The sequence below is a fragment of the Ambystoma mexicanum genome, chromosome 10 (genome assembly GCF_040938575.1).
Source record: "Ambystoma mexicanum isolate Mex_15411 chromosome 10, UKY_AmexF1_1, whole genome shotgun sequence".
Classification (NCBI taxonomy): Eukaryota; Metazoa; Chordata; class Amphibia; order Caudata; family Ambystomatidae; genus Ambystoma; species Ambystoma mexicanum.
The window spans coordinates 232,124,880-232,143,971 of NC_090932.1; the positions used below are offsets into that span (position 1 = coordinate 232,124,880).

Consider the following 19,092-nt stretch of genomic DNA (forward strand, 5'->3'; position numbering starts at 1 on the left):
CTCATCTTGATATGACTGTTCTTGTCTTTGTCTATCTTTTCTTTTCGCTCCTTCATCTTTCAATCGTTCCTCCCTTTCTTTGTCTTTTAAGTCTTGAACTCCCCTTTGTCTTACATCTTTGATGCTTTACCATCGAGTTTAAATAAAATCTGACCTCCCAACCGTTCGTTCTGTAAGAGCGCTAACTCATCAGTTTTATCCTTATCTCATTTCCATCTCTTTATTTCTCTCCTTATGTCTAGAGATGTGCTTGCTCGATCGCTTCTCTCCATACCGCGTCGCTCCTTGTCCCTAAGGACTTTGGAGGTTATCTCTTTCTCAGTGTCTTTCTCTGGGCCCTCGTCACTACTTTGTGTAGGTGACTCATGACGGATTGCTATATCCCGTCACTGCTTTAAGTTCTCTTAATGGGTATAACCCTTCGTCTTTCTTAATCTTGTCTTTTATTTCAGTCTGGGTGGGCAGAGCGGAAGGCTCTTCAGCCCCCTCTTTGCATATATTGAGGATCCAATCTAAAGGAGGCTCCTCCTCCTTCTCGTGTTCATACCTTTTCCAAAGCTCTAGACTCGCTAGGCGCTTTTCTAAATTCTTTCCTGTATATGTCGTCATTTGCTGCAGAACTGCTCTCGATAATGACCCTCCTTTTGGCCATGTCATGAACATTTTGTCTGCAGTCCTTTAAGCCATTCAGCACTGTATTGTTTACGTGTGCGCTTTGGTTGCTGTTTGCAAAGATGCACTAATGGCGTGACTTCTTCCATTTCTTAGCCTTTATTTATCTCTTTGCTACAACTTCACTTATGCTTTAGTTACAGTTTTCAGTTTTACGTCTCAATCCACTTACACTTATGAGCGAGCACCAACCATCGCAAGCTCCAATCCTGTCACAATGCAATTTTTTACTTTAATCTTGCTAAAAAACAACCACCAAAGTTCAATCTTAAAGCAATCAATTTTCGCACCTTAACTTCACATTTCTTTATTACTTAAAATGTTTTTTTTCAACTCTGAATTCATTACACCTTACAGTCGCATAAAACAAAACAAGACAGACTTGACCGGCCCCATGTACGTACTACTCACGATCTTCTTCTAAGACTCGTCTTACCCTCTAGATCTGCTCCGATTGGAATTTAAGCTAATTCTTTTAAGAAAGTCTTTAACCAATCTCGTCTCCTATATGTCCCATGTAAAGGGGCTCTGAATTAGAAGCTTCTGCTAGCACTCTTTAAAGTCTAGGAACAGAGCATATTCTCATAGCGTGGCTACACTCACAACTATTTTTCCTCGTATATTACTTGGCCACACTTAAGTCAACTTAAGTCAATAAATATCTTGTTTCCCGTATACATATATATTACGATATATATTACACTCTTACTCTTGCATTATATTTTATCCCGCTTCACTCCGTTACTCTCCGTTATTTACTACATATGCATTCCTTTGCTATACTTTTTGGTCTGTTCACTCACCGTTTGCATGTTTTTCGTCTTTGGACCCTCAGGATCACTTCCTTTGTTACCACCTCTTCGAGCCGCTTTCCGATCTGCTTCTCGTAGATGTGGGAGGGGTTTCTGTCTGAAAATAGGGGTCTCGTCAAATCTTTTTTCCGATTCTAACCACTATCTATGGGGAGCTTCACGTCCTGTCAGCCGAATGGCAAAGTTTGTGTGATATTGCAGAGACTGAAAAATTACTTGGGTCGATGCGGCCAATGGTATCTTATCTAACCATCAATCTCTGCTACCAAGTGAACTGGAGGCTTCCAGCCGTTTAAGATGAGTAGCAGTACCCTTGAGATAGATGGGGATGCAGATTTTAATCAAACATCAATATGATATGATATTTTATTTATATCGCGCCCATACATGGGTGTTTCAGAGCGCGACCAGGCAAAGGGAGGGGGAGCAGGGGAGAAACAAAAACAAACTATCTTACTAGGCCCAGTGACATTGAGAACTTGCAAGTGCAAGGGAAAGGGGGGAAGTGCAACAGAAAAAGGGAGGGGCGCAAAGAAGTGCAGGCATAGGATAAATAATAAGTTAGTGGATACATAAGTAAATAAAAAAGGTGGTAAGAGCAGTGATTTGTGCAGCCAGTGAAGGGTGCAGTGCAGGGCAAGTCAGATAGGGTAACATCTGATAAGTGCAGGAGAGGAGTGGGGGGACCTGTGAGGGTACAGATAACAGGCCTCGGTGCAGGGGTGGCCGGGAGGCAGTGCCGGAGAAAGTCCAGGAGGGCAGGTAACTGAGCCAAAGGGGCCCCCTTGGCAGGTGAGGCAGTGCTGAGAAAAGAAGGCAGATCAACAGGGGAGGAGAGTGGCAAAGGCATATGCAAAGAGGAAGGTCTTAAGGAGCTTGCGGAATCGTAGATGGTTTTCCTCCAGTTTCAGGGTGGCAGGGAGGCCGTTCCAAAGGGAGGCTCCGGCCGAGACGACACAAATAGTTTGGCAAAGGTTTGTCTGTTTTAATGCAAGTATTTAAAAGAGGGACTACAACGAACATCAGAAATTGCTCGATACTCTGACTCTAACTACTTAATAAAAAAAGATGGGTTCTTATACCCATAATTGGTCTCAGCTGACGTGTTGACCTGCGTTATTACCAAAGTCATCCTACATGACAAACTTCAGAAACTTATCGGGAAGCGGGATTGGTTCTAGGTGAATAACTAAGCATAGGTTCTATATCTGTATGGAGTAATGGAGAGAGTTAACAGGATAGTTAACATCAGGTGGGGCAACTAAGCCCTCCCTTCAAAATGGCCGCTATGAACGTCACTAAATGTACAACGTCCCATTGGCTACACAAATTACAGGACCCTAAACTACATGGTCCCTTACTATTGGTTGGCTACTAACCCCCGTCAGTAATTTTCCACCTACGTGAGCAGCACGCAGACCAACAACCAGGTGGGGGTGAGCTTGTCTTGATACCAGCTTCCCACCAATTAAAAATGTGATCCATCACAGTGTCAATTAGTACTTTGAAGTTGGCCTTGAGTCTGTACTGTTCTCTGAGAATTTTTAAGGAGTATAGGTACTATCCGACTTCCGTGCGTAGGTGTGATCTTCTCATCGATCCAACTTTCTTCCATCAAGTGACTGGACACCATGAATTGAGCCTTTTCGTGTTTTTCATTTTATTCTTCGATAGTCCTCTGATGTCTTTTGTTTTCACTTGACATCTCTGAACAGGAGCGTCTGTTTTTTTCACGTTAATTGTATCTAATGTCAGCCAACTCCTAGTTTGATACGACCTTGGCTTTCTTGGCTCGGTGAACTCCTTAGCTGAAGTGTATTCAGTTTAATTCAATTGCTTTTTTGTAACTGCAACACTAGAATGAGGCCTTCTTCTTTGTTCAGTACTGCTTTATACGTAGCGGAAACATTCATTCTTTACTTAATACATATGCATCTATGAGGTATACAGGTATGTTGGTGCTTGCCGCGGTCTAATTTATTTAAGCATGTGGCTAGGTTCATGATTGCTTTGCTGCTTGCGTTTCATTGCATCTGTACACGTTTAAACTAACTAAATATCTTTATCAAGTTTATGGCATAAGTCTCTTCATCTTGATCCCAAGATGTCAATAATCCTTAGTACTTCTTTGTTCTTTATAAATTGTCTGGCTCTCTGGTCCAGTTATCTTTCTATATGGGTGTCGATTCAGCTTTTTATGACGTCTCCATTCATCCTGGTAATTCAGTTTCTTTGTTTCATCAGGAATCTCGTTCAAATGGCCATCATATTGTCTTGGATGCAAGTATGGTTTTCTCAATGGGAACTTTACCTCCCATAATCTCAGGTATAGGTATTTCTATGGGTACTGCTCAGAGCCCACACTCTTCTCTTTGCTGGTTTAACTGTTCAGTATACGTCACATACTTTGGTTCATACGTCTCAGGGAATGTAGGCGGGGCAGGTGGAGTGGGGGTACTTGGCTTCTCCTCTACAAGGGAATAATGGGCTGTGTAGGAAACCCCTCCGTTGAGCTGCAAAGAAAGTCTTGTTTGCACTGGCACACTTGCAATGAAAAATGCGCAACTATTATTAACACATTGGTACTGCAGCTAAAAAGACCTTCTTAAAATCATGCATTGATTGGGTGAACGTTTCCATGAAGGAGGCCACATGGATCAAAGGCCATGCCTGTTAACACTACATAGTCCAGAATACAGAAAATATACTGTTCTACATTTTTTTTAAAGTATTGAACCCTGCAAGAGTTAAAGAACCAGCATTAAACCACTATGCCACAATGGATTAGTGCTTCATGGTGCATAAAATACATACTTGGCCTACAATTTAATATGTCCAATTGTGAAAGGCGAAGTATGAAACTTCTGAGAATCCAAACAATAATATCATTGTAGCATAATGGCTAAGTGCTGTGTCTCGAGCTCCTGCAGGCCAGGGTTCTCAACAGCACAAATGTGTTTTTATTTCGTTTTTTCAGTTGTATGTTGCCTGGAGACAGTGTAATACATGTTGCATCCTGTTTTATAATGTTCCAGTACGTTTTTCACATTTAATCCCTAGTGCCTGGAGGTTCATGACAATTGCAACCTCTCGTGCCATAACATCCTTACACCAAGAGGTACAAAATGCAAAGTACCTGCAGGTTCATGCCACGCCAATTGAAACCGCTCGTGCCAAAACATCCTGCACTGAGAGGATCCTGCGCCCAACTGGCTGTGTCTAACTGGGCAACCCCAAACTGGACCTGCGGCGAAACGGTTGGGAGTAACTTTGCCTCACTTATTAGGCACCATGGCTTGAGTGGGCTGGGCTTTTCATCACTTTGAAGCTAAGCAGGGTCGGTCCTGGTTACTGCATGAATGAGAGTCCCAGGTCACCAGTGATTTTTCATCCCTGATGTTGCTGTAAAAATATCTATTTTTTTATTATGTATTAAAGATTGCAGGCTTTCAGAACTCCAAATGTTTTATTTATTGCCCTGTGCGATTACCTTATTTGCTGAGGATCACACACGTTGGTTCTTGCCACATCGTGGGTAAATACTCATGACTTATTTGCCCTCTAATAATTTTCCCTCCTGACCCCCATGTCTGGCTTTCAACAATACTCTGCTTTATAAAGCTAACTTAAAAGGTACACATACCATAGTGTCACTCAAATATATAAATCATTATAGAACTATGTTAGGCAAAAAGTGTACAATTCTGGCATTCCCCACCATCTTTACTGTGAGACTACAACTACCAGAATGCAATTCAGCAAAAGGCAACAAAAATGGTCTGAGTTCAAAACTATCAAGGTATGACAGTAGCACCGTTTTAAAAAATAATGTGGATGCTGTGTGTTATGAGATATTTAAAACTAAGAAAACACAGCATTCGTGACTGTGGACTGTCTCCAATCCCGGCAGTAACCGGGACCGACCCTGCTTAGTTTCAAAGTGAGGAAGGATTCAGCCCCCTTAGGCCACGTTTCTTGAAGTGGTCTTGTAAGGTGGGCTCATTTATTATGCAACATGGCCTTCGGGGCTGACCCCTTCCTCCCTTTGAAGCTAAGCAGGGTTTGTCTCAGTTACTACCGGAATGGGAAACCCACTGCTGCTGTGAAAATCAATTTTTTTTAAAAAATGTACTGGGAGACTACAAATACCAGAATTCAATTCAGCAGAAGGCAAAATGTGGTCTCTGAGTGCATAACTTTCAAGGACTGACAGTAGCATGGTTTTAAAAAAAAATAATAATAATTTGGATACCCATTCGGTCACCCATCCATGCAGTAACCCTGCTTAGCTTCAAAGCTGGACTGACCCTGCTTGGCTTCAAAGCAAGGAAAGGGCCAGCCCCTTTCTCTAAGTGGTCTTTTAAATTTGGCTCACTTATCGGGCAACAAGGTCAGAGGAGGCTTGCCCCTTCCTCACTTTGAAGCTAAGCAGGTCTGTCCTGCTTACTGCATGGATGGGAGACCTAGATGGCAACAGTGTCACTGGCCATGGCCTTTGGCCATGGTCAATGAGTTTTCATTCCCAATGTCACTATAGCTTTAAAAATCTTTTTTTTCTCAAGAAAAAAATGTAACCGAGGGTACTGAACTACACATACCCTTGACTATCCGTAGTTCTTTATAGCCTCGAATATAGCTGCGAATATCGGAAAAATGGCTGAAAGAAAAAAGGCTATCTCGCCCACCTCCTAGGCCCTCACCAAGTGCCCCCCAGGTCCTCACCAAATGCCCCCCTCATCTGAGCCAGATCCTCCACTCCCTAGAGGGCCTCCTCATCTCCCCTGACTCTCTCCCTTTCCCCCCACAACACACGCTGTTTCTGTGACGCAGTTTGCTTTCAGATGTCGGCTATTCGAGGCTACAGAAAACTTCAGTCCCTAGACCACCTCCAACTCCCAAACTTCACTTAGTGCCCTCTAGCCCCCACCCCACCTCTAGCCTGATGGCATTTGCATTATTTCTGGCCTTCAAATAGCTTTTTTTCCTGTTTTATTTTCCCATATCCTTGGTTATAGTCACGGATATCTCTTGCAATGAGAGAAAAACAAGATGGCGGTCGTTCCATTTCTAAAATAAAACCTGGTATCAGGTAATCCCAGAGATATAGCTCTCTATTTTTGAGAAGGGGTGCACCCCCCTTCTCCGTCAAATATTTAAATAACTACTGCATGGAATAACCCCAAACTAAACATGGATAGTGAATCAACGCTTCGTGTCTAAGTTGTTTTGGACCTGGTCCAAACCCGTCCAGCGGTTTGGGGTGCGATTTTCTTTTTTTTTTTTATTTTTTTTTTTGGGCAAAAATTTACCTTGTTTGTCTATAAGAAAATTAATAGGAAGTAAGCCGCACTTGTGGAAATAAATCTTTTTTTTTTCTTAATAACTTTTTTATTTTTAAGGAAACTTTGCAGTCTGGGGGGCCCGCAAGTTCTTAATCACTTTTGAAATTTCAGTGAAATCTGTCACTCAAATCAAAAGTTATTAACAATAGAAATTTGAGAGTTCCTATTGGAGTCCGACTCACCTTAAAGGAATGGTTTGGTCAAAATGTTTTATTGTCCCTACGGGTCGGCCATGTGTTTTTAAGCCTAAGTCGCTCGATTTTAGAAAAATCTCCTATGGACCTTACCCGAGTTTTCCTCCATTAAACGCACACGAAAACAGGCATCAGGGCGCTGCCATTTTGTGATAATCCTATCACTTGCCCCATCGCCCTGGCTGACCTGCTTTTGCGGCACTAAATCATATCCCCCGCCCCTGAGCCTGTCATCAGCAGACACGTACCGCCCATTTCACAACGCCAAAGCACGTCTCATGTCAACATTTGCTGCGCTTCAGCTAATGACGTGTCGCCATGGAAATGGCAGGACGCCTCTTTCCTCAATAAGTACAAACAGACCGTTTCACAACACACAGCAGCAGATTTTCGATTCCATTCCTCTCTCTGTGTTACTTTGAGTATTCTGTGACTCGTTTCTGTGCTCTGGTCAGCTACCTTTGTTGCTTGTAGCCCGTGTGAACTGATACCAGTACCACCGCTATAAATTATTTTAGTTTGTTTAACACACAATGGCTACAATAATGCCCTACATGTACGAGCCCGAGTATACCAAGGAGGAACTACTGGAAAGGGAAACACGCGAAAACGATGGGTCTTCGGGCGGCAGTTGGGAGGACGATTCAACAGCTGAAGAGCCCGGACCTAGTCGCATGGACGGTGTTTCCACCTGGTGCACATGCAATCGGTGCGAGCTAATGCCAACCGAGGACGAGAACTGCTGCTGCTGTGAAAACTCGGGATGCGTGGCCTACATTTCGGAAGGCGAGCCACGACCGCAATGCATCACCGAGCTGCCAGACTTCAGGTGCAGCCTGCCTCACACGGTCCGTGTTGAGGATAATGATGGTGCTTATGCACGAACTTCGCGCAACTGTTCGTCCTCGTAATCCGAGTAACGAGTAAGTATACTCTGCTTGTCATGCCACTTCTATTTCATGGTCTTCTACTATATCCAAAATTACATATATATCCAAAATTACATATACATATCATTGTAACGCATGAAAGTCGTTCAATAGTGTGCAGTGTCTAGATAGCATTTGTCCGAGCAGAATGCCATTAGTTACAAGAATTGTCATTGACAACAAACGTTTATTAAACTTATCTTGGTCATTTAAAAACAGTTTGTTTCATTCCTTTTCACAGGTGGTACAGGCTGGGGTCTATCGTTCCTTTACATGGTGGCTTCACAGGAGGCTTGGACACCACGTTCGAAGAGCAATACCCACCTGTGCCGTTCGTGCCATAAGAGAAACTTTCCCAAGTGACAGCGGTCAGTACAGGGGATTTTCTCTCGCTGTGCTGCAACCTGACCTGTACAATGTGTAAAGTCTTGTATTTTTGTGTCATCAAAATAAGATACAAAATAAAACACCACATATATTTTAACAACGGTTGTTTCGATTTTTTTTAAATGAATCAAGTGTGTCTCCATTCAAGGATGGACGTCAGACATCTGTGCTCCAAATGGGTGAAGGTCAGGTCGCTGTGAAGCAGGGTGGTCACTATCTAAGCTAACATAATATATTCTCAATAATGCATGCACTTAATAACACTTGTTCAAAGTCTTTCAGTCGGTTATGTCTCTATAAAAGTCACACATATATTTATACTATCAATCAACATTGGATTATACAGGCCTTAGGTTAAGGGTCTTGACCACTATAATACACTGTTTGAAGTGTGGGTCTGTGCTCACAAGAATCTCCGGTATGTGGCATTTGTTATTGATAGGCAACGATATATTGCAGTAGGGGTCTAATGTTAGTTGGGGATCTGCTAGGTGGGCATCATTGTGTGGTCAGTGGTCTGGCACATGAAGAGAATACCTTGCAGGGACACAGGGTCAGAATGGCAGTAAGTTTCCACTGGTGAGGGTGCGTGGGCAAGGACACGTTTGTGGAGATGAACGAGCTATGTGCTTAGTTCAGGCTGGTTCAAGTGCAGGACAGTGATCTCAGAGGAAGAGTGATGTGGTACATTTATTAGCTGTTGCAAATACCCCTGGAGTTTTCCAGTCAGAGTGGGAACGAGGGTGGGGGCCATGTGCTCTGCGCAGTGAGGCCTGGTCACCAAGATGGAGTGGAAAAGGGGTACAAAAATGGATGCCCTGTGTCCTGCTCAGTGGGCCCATCTACACGAATGTCAACCAAAGTTAGCATCACATAAGGGCAAGGGGCGAACCCACTACTGGAGGCACTTGGTCCGAGTTTCTACTGAGAAGTAAAGTATGAGAGGGGCCTGATGGCCCCTCGCTCCCACACACTTGCCTGCACGCCCACCGGCCCATCCATCCCACCCCCTCTATCAAAGGCGGTTCGCACCCGGGGATGAGCGCTGGCATGGGGGGCTGTCACGGGCGCAAACGGCCAAGGTGCCAAACAGCATGTACACTTCAAAAGGTATCCCACGCCCAGGGGCCATCGCTCACATGGCCTCCTCAGACCCCGTGTCTCTAGGCAGGCCTCCCCTGAGGCAGGCCGCCCCCTTGCAATCCACATAAGTGTGTCTCCATTCAGCAGTCTTCCTGTGCCTTATCTGCACGCCCACCGGCCCATCCATCCCACCCCCCTCTATCAAAGGCGGTTCGCACCTGGGGATGAGCGCTGGCATGGGGGGCTGTCACAGCGCAAACGGCCAAGGTGCCAAACAGCATGTACACTTCAAAAGGTATCCCACGCCCAGGGTCCATCGCTCACATGGCCTCCTCAGACCCCGTGTCTCCAGGCAGGCCGCCCCCCTGCAAACCACATAATACCACGACATACACACGTCATTCATTCACAAACACACCCCTGTTTCTAATACTTTATAAACCACTTGATATGTCTCATGAGAACATCTTTGTGCTTTGCAAGTCAACTCCTGATCCTTCTACCTGAGAAGCACTGAGATCTATGCTAATCTGCTTGTCGTCGTGCTATCTGTGACCGCTTCGAGCAAACTCGTCAGTGTGCTACTTGTGGCCATCTACCTGTTTTCCTGCAACATACTGCTCGGCCTGCTGTATCCAACTATTTGTTGGTCAAGGTAAGGCCATGTATCCTAGTCATATTTCGGTCATTTTTACATTTCTATTTGCGATTACAGTACCCAATAGTGCTATGGTCCTTGGTCTCATTGCTATTGACTTGAGTTTCAATTGTTATGCTATCAATGGATCTATTTATTTTCATCTGTGTCAATTGCCATCGAATTGCATCCTTCGGGGGTCCAGTCTATAATGTAAGCATGTTTCCTTCTCGTGCAAGACAGAACATCCAAGGGACGAGTCACATGTTCAGAGTTTAGTCACATCATTTAAAACATTTCTGTAACTTATGCAAATACTAAGCCGCACATGATGAACTGGTGTAGTTCCGGCGACCAAAACAAACCTTGCATTGAACATGGTATGGTTCATTTACTTTTTTGACATTTTTATTCATCAAGGTTTTATAATAATCTTGATATTTACTTTTCAGAATTTACAACAATGCCTGCCTGTTCGATTAGCGGTTGCCCTTCGAAGACCCATGCTAAATCTGACGGCACTACAGTGCATGTATTCCCTAAAACTGTTGATCGAATAAGAGAATGGGTCAGACATTGCGGATATCCACCAGAAGAGCTTGAAAGTAGAGTCCAGCAAGTCTTTGAGGACAAGAGGGGTGATCGAGACCGCATCTGCAGCCGGCACTTTTCCTCGAACATGTACGCCACATCTTGGGAAACAAAGAAGAATAAACGGCGAACGGCACGAAAATTGCTTGCAAATGCTATTCCAACTCTATTCGTCCACATTCCGCCACTCGTGTGCCAAGTGTCCGCATTTAGCTTTAGGCCTTGCGGTAGTTTGTAGGTAGCCAAATTGATTAATTGATATTTTAGGTGTTGTGTCCCTTGTAATACTTTCGATATTGATATGCTTTTGTATATGCTTATGTATAGCTTTTTGAATAATGACATTTATCAATTTCGATTTTATAACCCCCAAAGGAAATCTATTTATGGGCACAGGGAACTGTGCTATATTGCGCATTTTCAATAGCATTATTCTCAAGTATTCTGTCGGTTTACATGGCATTTTTTTAATATTTGCATTTCATTATCAAACAATTTACCTTTACAACTGCTTGACTATCCACTGAATCTGAAGCAAGAACATTCTACATCCGTGACGTGCCCGCAGTTATCAACCACTTCTAGCGCGTATCAGGTAATCATACTTGGCTATTCCGCTACAGACTTGTTTTATGCATGTCAAGTGATAGTTTTTATGTATCGTGTGATTATTTTACCAATTGTTTGGTTAGTGCTTTCCAATTGATATACACCTTAGTTTTCGTCCCCTGGTGTTTTTTTCAGTTATAATTAGTGTTATCCATACAAATGCAAGTACTGTCTTTCAGGGAGATGCTGAAGCGTCCACCACATTGACAACAGCCCTAGATGTTCTTCAGCAGCACGAGGTATGGATACTGACAGCTCCATCGACTGTGATCATCAGGACTGAAACACTTGTCGTTTGATTGTTCTACACCATGTTTCATTCGTGGTTAGCCATTGATATGTACCTGTGCGGTCGACCACAAGTGTGTGTTGTGTTTTCAATATTGTAATCCTTACTAATGCAAATACTATGTTTCAGGCAGTTGTTGAAGCGTCAACCCACGCACTTGATGCAGAGCCTGATATTCAAGTAATTCCAGGGGAAGTGGAAGCGGGACCATGCGGATACGAATCGGCGCAACAGCTTTCGGAAGTGCGCACCACATTTACAACATCCATAGATATTCTTCAGCAGCACGAGGTATGGATACTGACAGCTCCATCAAGCGTGATCATATAACGCGATTCCATTTGCTATACTTTCTTCCCTATTAACGCAAGTACTGTGTTTCAGGGAGACGATGGAGCTTCCACTACAATCACAAGATCCCATTTAGATGATGCAGATGTAAAGAAATCGGAGAAATAAGTCGATTAAATCTGATCATATTTAAATATTCCTTGATTCTTTTAGACAGTGCATCATTTGTGGTCATCTCTTTATATGTACCTGTGCCGTCGACCCCAAGTGTGTGTTATGTTTACAATATTGAAAACCATACCAACGCAAGTACTGTATTTCAGGGAGTTGCTGATGCCTCCTCTCCAATACAATCATTCATGGCAGTCCATGCAGAGCCAGAGGTATGGATACTGACAGTTCCATGGAACATAGCTTGAATACATGTCGTTTGATTGTTCTACACAATGTTTAATTTGTGTTTAGCTATTGAGATGTACCTGTGTGTTCGTCCTCACGTTTTTTTTATGTTGTCAATATTGTGATACATAGTAATGAAAGTATTATGTTTCAGGGAGTCGATGGAGCCTCATTCCGTGCTGTCTATGAAGAGATGCGGAAACAAATCGGAGCTACAGCGTGCAGATGTTGCAGGTCGAGTCAAGAAAGTTGCAAAGAAAAGAAACAAAAATAAGGTTAGTTACAAACAGTTCATAACTTTAGAATTTCTTTGTGCTGAGGACTATTTTATGTTTTTTCCAGTCAATTGTACTATACTTTATCTTGTGTTTAAACTGAACATCCCTTTTCCAATCTGTCCTGTAGTTACCCGTGGTCTATGAACTATACATACATACACAGACAGTGAAGCGAATGAGAGATGTTGCTTGCCAGACCATTTACACTATGGAGGAACTATTAATTCAGACGCCGCGTGTTGCGACTAGAGATGCTCATATCCAATGGCCAGAACATGAAATGAATGTGTCCGGAGAATCCAGTAAAGTTGTAATGGACCATTGCTACAGTGCGACTGCACCACCACAAGAAGATACTGAATGTATTGAGGATAGCTCGGAAGTAGTCGCAGATCAATTCACACAATCTACACCCGCCAAAAAATTTCCACCAAAAAAGCTGTCGACAATGTTGTGTTCTCCCATCAATGTTGAAGTAACAGATGTTGAAATGACAGAGAATGAACCAGCAGCAGCATTCACCGACGCATCAGAACCTGATATCGGCGATATTTCTTTCAGTTGTGGTCGAAATGTCCTCAACGATGCAGTCCGAAACAAGTGTGACACCGGATGACAGTCTAATGAAAGAGGGCAAATACATAGTATTCGACAGTTGTTTGATGGATATTATAAGTATTCTGAAATGTGGGCATTCCGTCAGAGGGAAAGTATGTCGGAGGCCATTGATTCATGTGACTCGTCAAAAAACAAGGCAGTAACGTCAAACTACATGCCGCCTGTAGATTAAATCATGTGTTCTCATGGTCTGCACAACCGATGCTGGGGAAGCTGCCAGCAGGCAATCTACTGTGTGCAGCTGCATCACTTTTTAGTGGGTCTAGTTTTAGAAAGTTAGTCTTTCTTTCAGTTTGTGGGACTTAATTTCATTTCTAAAACGCAGTACTACAAATACCAACATGATTATCTGTTTCCGGCCATTAGTGATGCTTGGAAAATGGAACAATTTTCTCTAGCAAGTACATTCGTAGGGAAACAATTCAGGCTAGCCGGCGATGGACATAGCGACAGCCCTGGATTTTCTGCCAAGTACTGCACCTACCACTTTCAGGACATGGATAGTAAGAAAATTGTGAGTTTGGTGGTCGTGCAGGTAACACAATGTACATCCTCAGTGGCCATGGAGAAACTAGGATTTATAAAATCAGTGGAATATCTACAATCGAGGGGAATGCACATCGACCTCATAGCCACGGACAGACACGTTTCAATTTCCAAGACAATGAGAGAGCAGTTCCCACATATTAAACATCAATTTGATGTATGGCATCTTGCTAAATCAATCAATAAGAAAATCTCGGCTGCAGGGGAAAAAAAAGGTTTGGAAAGTATTTCACAGTGGTCCCAGTCTATCAGCAACCATCTTTGGTGGAGCTCCAAAACTTGTGAAGGTTCAGTGGAAATACTTCTTGAAAAATGGCGGTCACTGATGCACCACTGTACCAACGTTCACCGCTGGTCAGAAAACCTACATTTCCACCAATGTGAACATGGCCCTTTGTCCCCAGAGGAGGCAAGGAAGAAGTGGTTGATTCCATCTTCACCGACACACAAAGCCATTGAGAAGATTGTTTTCGATAAAACTCTATCAAGAGATTTGAGGGGACTGACAGAATTCTGTCACACAGGAGGTTTGGAGGTGTTCCACAATATGTGCCTAAAGAACAGGCGAAAGCGCTTGCATTTCAGCATACAGGGCATGACACATAGGACTCTACTTGTGGTCTTGGCCCATAACGAGAATCTCAGCCGTGAACAATCTAGGACTACGGGTAATGTAAGGATGCCTCGCTACACTAAGGTGTTTTCTAAAAGAAGTAAGCAATGGGTCATCAACCCAGTCTATGAGGAAATGGAGTTCTACTTTGTAAAAAGCCTTATTGTTGCTGTACTCGAGAAGCACAGATATGGAATTCTGAACGTTTCTGTGCAGAGCACTGATGCATTGCCACCGAACATTGCGACTGTGCCATGTCCACCCAAAGCAGAGCTGGTTGTGAAGTACAAATCCTGGTTTAAATGATTGTAATATGATTGTCTTTTTGTAAATAAATGTTATTGTACAGTGTACATACAAAGTATGCTAACCCTAACACCCTCCGTTCACCATCCTGGGTGGCGAACAACCTGGGTGTCATGTTTGACTTCTCTCTCTATTCACCTCATATCGCTGACCTTGTCAATATGTGTATGTATATATTTTAGTTGCTTTAACTAAGTTTCGCAAGGCTTGCGTATTGCAAATAATAAAACGAACAATAAATCTCCTCGGGTACGTTATACTTTCCCTGACCTTCCCCCAAAAAGTCAATGTCTCCATTGTTATGGTTCTCTAGGGCTGCAAAGCTCGCAGACGACGAGGACAAAATTGGGGGCCTCAGAACGTGCCAAGCGAGCCGTTGCAGATGGGAGAGAAGCCAGTTCACATTTGCACATTGAGGCCTAGTACATAGATTGATTCGAAAATTCAAGTTCTCACAGATGGCTTTACTACGGGATGTTGCAAAGTAATAATGTATGCTCCTTTAGAGTGAAGGTCAGCAGCTTTGATTTTCAGCTGGCGGCCTGAAGAGGCCCACAACTCACACTGGCAGTATAAGGTTCTATTGTTTTTTGACCTTGAGAGACGGGGACCATGCCGAAAGGACTTCATTTGAAGGAGGGGTGCAATAACGTAAAAGACGATAAGGCAGAAAATTCTGAAACTAGACCGAGTTTCATGTTAGTTCAGTATACGAAAAATCGTTGTCAAGAGCACAGTGGGATTTACGGACTGCATTACGCAGAGACACAATGGTAATTGCAAATATAATGTAAGTAACTCTTTAGACGCTTTTATACCAGAATGAAGAATTAATGAATGAATGAATGAAGAGCAAGTAAAACGTTTGTGGGATCGTCTTTGTACCGGGCACATGGGCATGCAGGTCCACATTCCACACGCATGTAGACAAATAGTCGTTTCTCATAGTGTGTTAACCTCGATTTATTTTGTTCGTTTTTGCATTGATTTTAGAGCCGAACATACTCCATTGCACTATCCTTGAAAGCAAATAGTTTCAGATCGGCCGTAATAAATAAAATGAATAATATTAATAAAGATCGGCTGGCGAGACTAATTATAATTTTTATGTTTTAGCTTATCGTAAACAACTGCACCACTTTGGCGATCTTATGGGACGATCGCCAAGGGCCCCTATGCCCTTATGCGGTACTCGAGGCTAGAAGCAACATATCAACCTTTACGCTGGCCTAGTCCTAGTTGATGGAACAGCCTTGCGGTTCACCGTGCGACCAAAGTGCTTCTTTTAACGAAAACCAACACCCTGTGTACCATAAAGTAACAGCGCGTGACTCACGATAAAACGGAACAGGATTTGCGGAGAGAGAGAGAAAAGAAAAAAAATGACATTCCATTTAATATGCCAATTGCTGAATATTCTATAAACATTTAATGTTAAATAAATGTACTTTACCAAATGTACCGTGTTGCTGTTTGATTTGAAAGTACAGTTTCATATTCCGAATTGTGGCGCGCTGTGTTGTGAGTTGATCTGTGTTGGTTTCCGGGTTCTTTGTGAAGTCGCGTAGCAGACGACTGGGCGCGTTTGCCTACGCAGCACAGTAACATCAAGGAGAGAGGCGGAGAATATGAATGTTTTGATAATGTCAGGCTCAGGGGCGGGGGATATGATTTAGTGCCGCAAAAGCAGGTCAGCCAGGGCAATGGGGCAAGTGATAGGATTATCACAAAATGGCAGCGCCCAGATGCCTGTTGTCGCGTGCGTTTAATGGACGAAAACTTGGGTAAGGGCCATAGGAAATTTTTCTAAAATCGAGCCACTTAGGCTTAAAAACACATGGCCGACCGGTAGGGACAATAACATTTTTTTGACCAAACCATTCCTTTAACTAGTCTGGTTTCTCTTCACACCGAATAAATCTTTCACCTTTTACTAAAGATTTCCCCTCACTATGTGCCTTGAACAGGACATTCTTAAATTCCGGAAGCTCCTTAAGATTTTCCTCTTTACCTCTTCCTTCCGTTCCACTCTCCTCTGCTAATCCCACAGTTGCTGTGATTGGTATCCGGGGCCTTTATGCATCCTCGGAGGGCGGGGGGGGCCCTTGGCCTCCCACACCCAATCGGCCAAACACATGTCAACCCTCAGCACTTGCATTGGCACACCACCCGCCCTGGGGGTTCGCACTTAGACCTAACGTGGCTCTGGCCGTGTAGCACTCAAGAATCATAGCACTTCATCTGTGGCTCACCCATGAGCTCGGACTCTCCAGCACTTACCCCCTCTGCCCTCTTCCTTGCTGCCCTTGCACGTTCTGAATACTCAACGGGTTTTTCTTGTCCTTTTTCCTCCCACTGCTCTTAAACATTGTGTTTTGTAATGCGTTTCACTCCCTTGTTCCCTCCCTTCGCCCTGTGGGCGCTTTGACATAGTATTTTACTTTCTGTATAAGCGCCTAACAAGCAAACAATAAAACAAAAACTATAATATATCCTCCTATCACTTACAAATAAGCAAACCTGACCTGCAAGCTCCTCCAAAAGGCCACTTGGTCAGGTGCTCCTTAATGTAGCTACACTTGTCTATGTACCGCTGGATGTTGAACTCCATTTGTCAGCACTCTTTCGTAGACCACGTAGTCTGCTGTTGAGGTTTAGAACCATATACTGTCAAACTGCTTTCAAAGTCCTTTGTGTGTGGAATAATAATAAAACCTTCACAACTCTACTGCCCTATCTTTTTTGCAATCCTACATCTGTTGAATAACTCAACTAACTTTGACAGATATATGAAGCTATACCACCCGAAGTATGTAGCCCACCCTTTTCAATGGATTGTACCTTGTTTCTATTACAAGCAAGTAATTAATTTACCCACCAAAGTGGTCATGCTGCCTGGCGTTTAGCTGGCCCCCTCCTCTCGCCTCCTGTTTTAGTGATAGACTGCAGTTGTCCATGTTTGGGAAGGGTTTGTGTAGAATGTTATGGGGAAAATGCGATGTTATTGCAGCAGTGTACCCCGATCATTGTGCCCTGACCCTCTTGTGTTCTGCTCTTGACAGCTGGCTGTGATCACAAAGTAATTGCTGCAACTGGTACCATCTCCAGCCCAAACTGGCCTGATAAATATCCAAGCAAAAAGGAGTGCACCTGGCTAATCTCTGCCACCCCAGGGCATCGCATTAAACTGGTAATAAAAATGTGTTCTGCCCTTTTGGGGCTGTGCTTCCTCTCTCCGCCTTTTCCTATGTCCTGTCCTCCTTTTCTGTTCCTCACCCTCTTCTCTTTATCCTTTCTTTTGTCTTCCTTCTATTCTCCTTCTTGCTCCATTTTATTCTGTCTTTGTTGCATGTTCTTTGCTATTCGCCTTCGCATCACTTGTGCTGTTTTGCTCCACACATCTAACCTAATCTTCTGTCATTTTCTTCCTCAGACCCTCACAGAGTTGGACATCGAGCCTCATGATGAATGCCTATACGACCACCTGGAGGTTTGCAATGGCAAGGATGCTAAGGCACCAGTGCTCGGCCGATACTGCGGCACCAAGATCCCTGATCCCATCCTCTCGAGTGGCAACAAGATGTTCCTCAAGTTCTTCTCTGATAGCTCTGTGCAGAAGAAGGGATTTGATGCCACCCACAGCACAGGTAACAGTTGTGATGTGGGTTACAGCGAGAGCAAATTTCCCAGTGGGATTGCCTTCTTTGGGAACCTTTGCCACTTGTGAGTGCCACTGCAATGCATTTCATGATCATTTCCATCTGGACAGGTCATATACTGTCTAGTGATATTGAATGAATTGATTTCTAAGATGATGCAATTTCTAGAACCCAGAGCATACCGTACATAAATAATGGTTTGAGAGTACAGTACTTAAAAAACATTTAATATAATTTCTTACATTCACAGAAAACACACACAAACACCATCACTTCCACCCAACTTAACTTGTTCATATTGATTTATTTCTAGCTGTAGAAAACAATGCGCCTATGTGTGTTCATCAGACTACACATTCTACTCTTATTGAAATGGCATGCCTAATCTGAAACATAGTAAGTTTGTTTCAGCTAGACAGAATGTAAATGCATTATAAAATGCAATCCGTCTGCCAGCAAGGGAAAATCAAATGACACAATATAATAAAAGAAAGACACGCCTTGCACCCATTTTATGGCCGAGGAAGCCTCCAAAAGTCTGCATTGTGGCGCTAGTAACCCGTTCCATGGGCTATACCGGAGGGTAACAGCCCGACAGCCTGAATTAAAGGGCCAGGCGAAGCAAGGGCTTTTAACGAGGGCACCGGGACGTCACCCCCTGTGTAACCTGTGGAACGGGTTACTAACGCCATTATCACCCCGTGTTGCCATCCAGTAACCCCGGGTGCTGATAGCAGTGTCTTTTCTATGAAAGAGCGGGACGTCTCACGGCATCCCGTTCATTCATAGAAAGGACTCTGTAGGGATGGCCGCCACACAGCTGGAAGATGGGACTCC

General features: G+C 43.5%; 1 protein-coding gene across 1 annotated transcript in view; it reads left to right on the forward strand.

Moving 5' to 3' along the window:
- BMP1 (bone morphogenetic protein 1) overlaps positions 1–19,092 on the forward strand; it is a 984,430-nt gene that overhangs the window by 912,118 nt on the left and 53,220 nt on the right. Inside the window, exons 17-18 of the mRNA XM_069617748.1 lie at positions 17,659–17,786; positions 18,030–18,243. Coding sequence (XP_069473849.1) covers positions 17,659–17,786; positions 18,030–18,243 — 342 coding nt within the window. The remainder of the gene's footprint in view (positions 1–17,658; positions 17,787–18,029; positions 18,244–19,092) is intronic.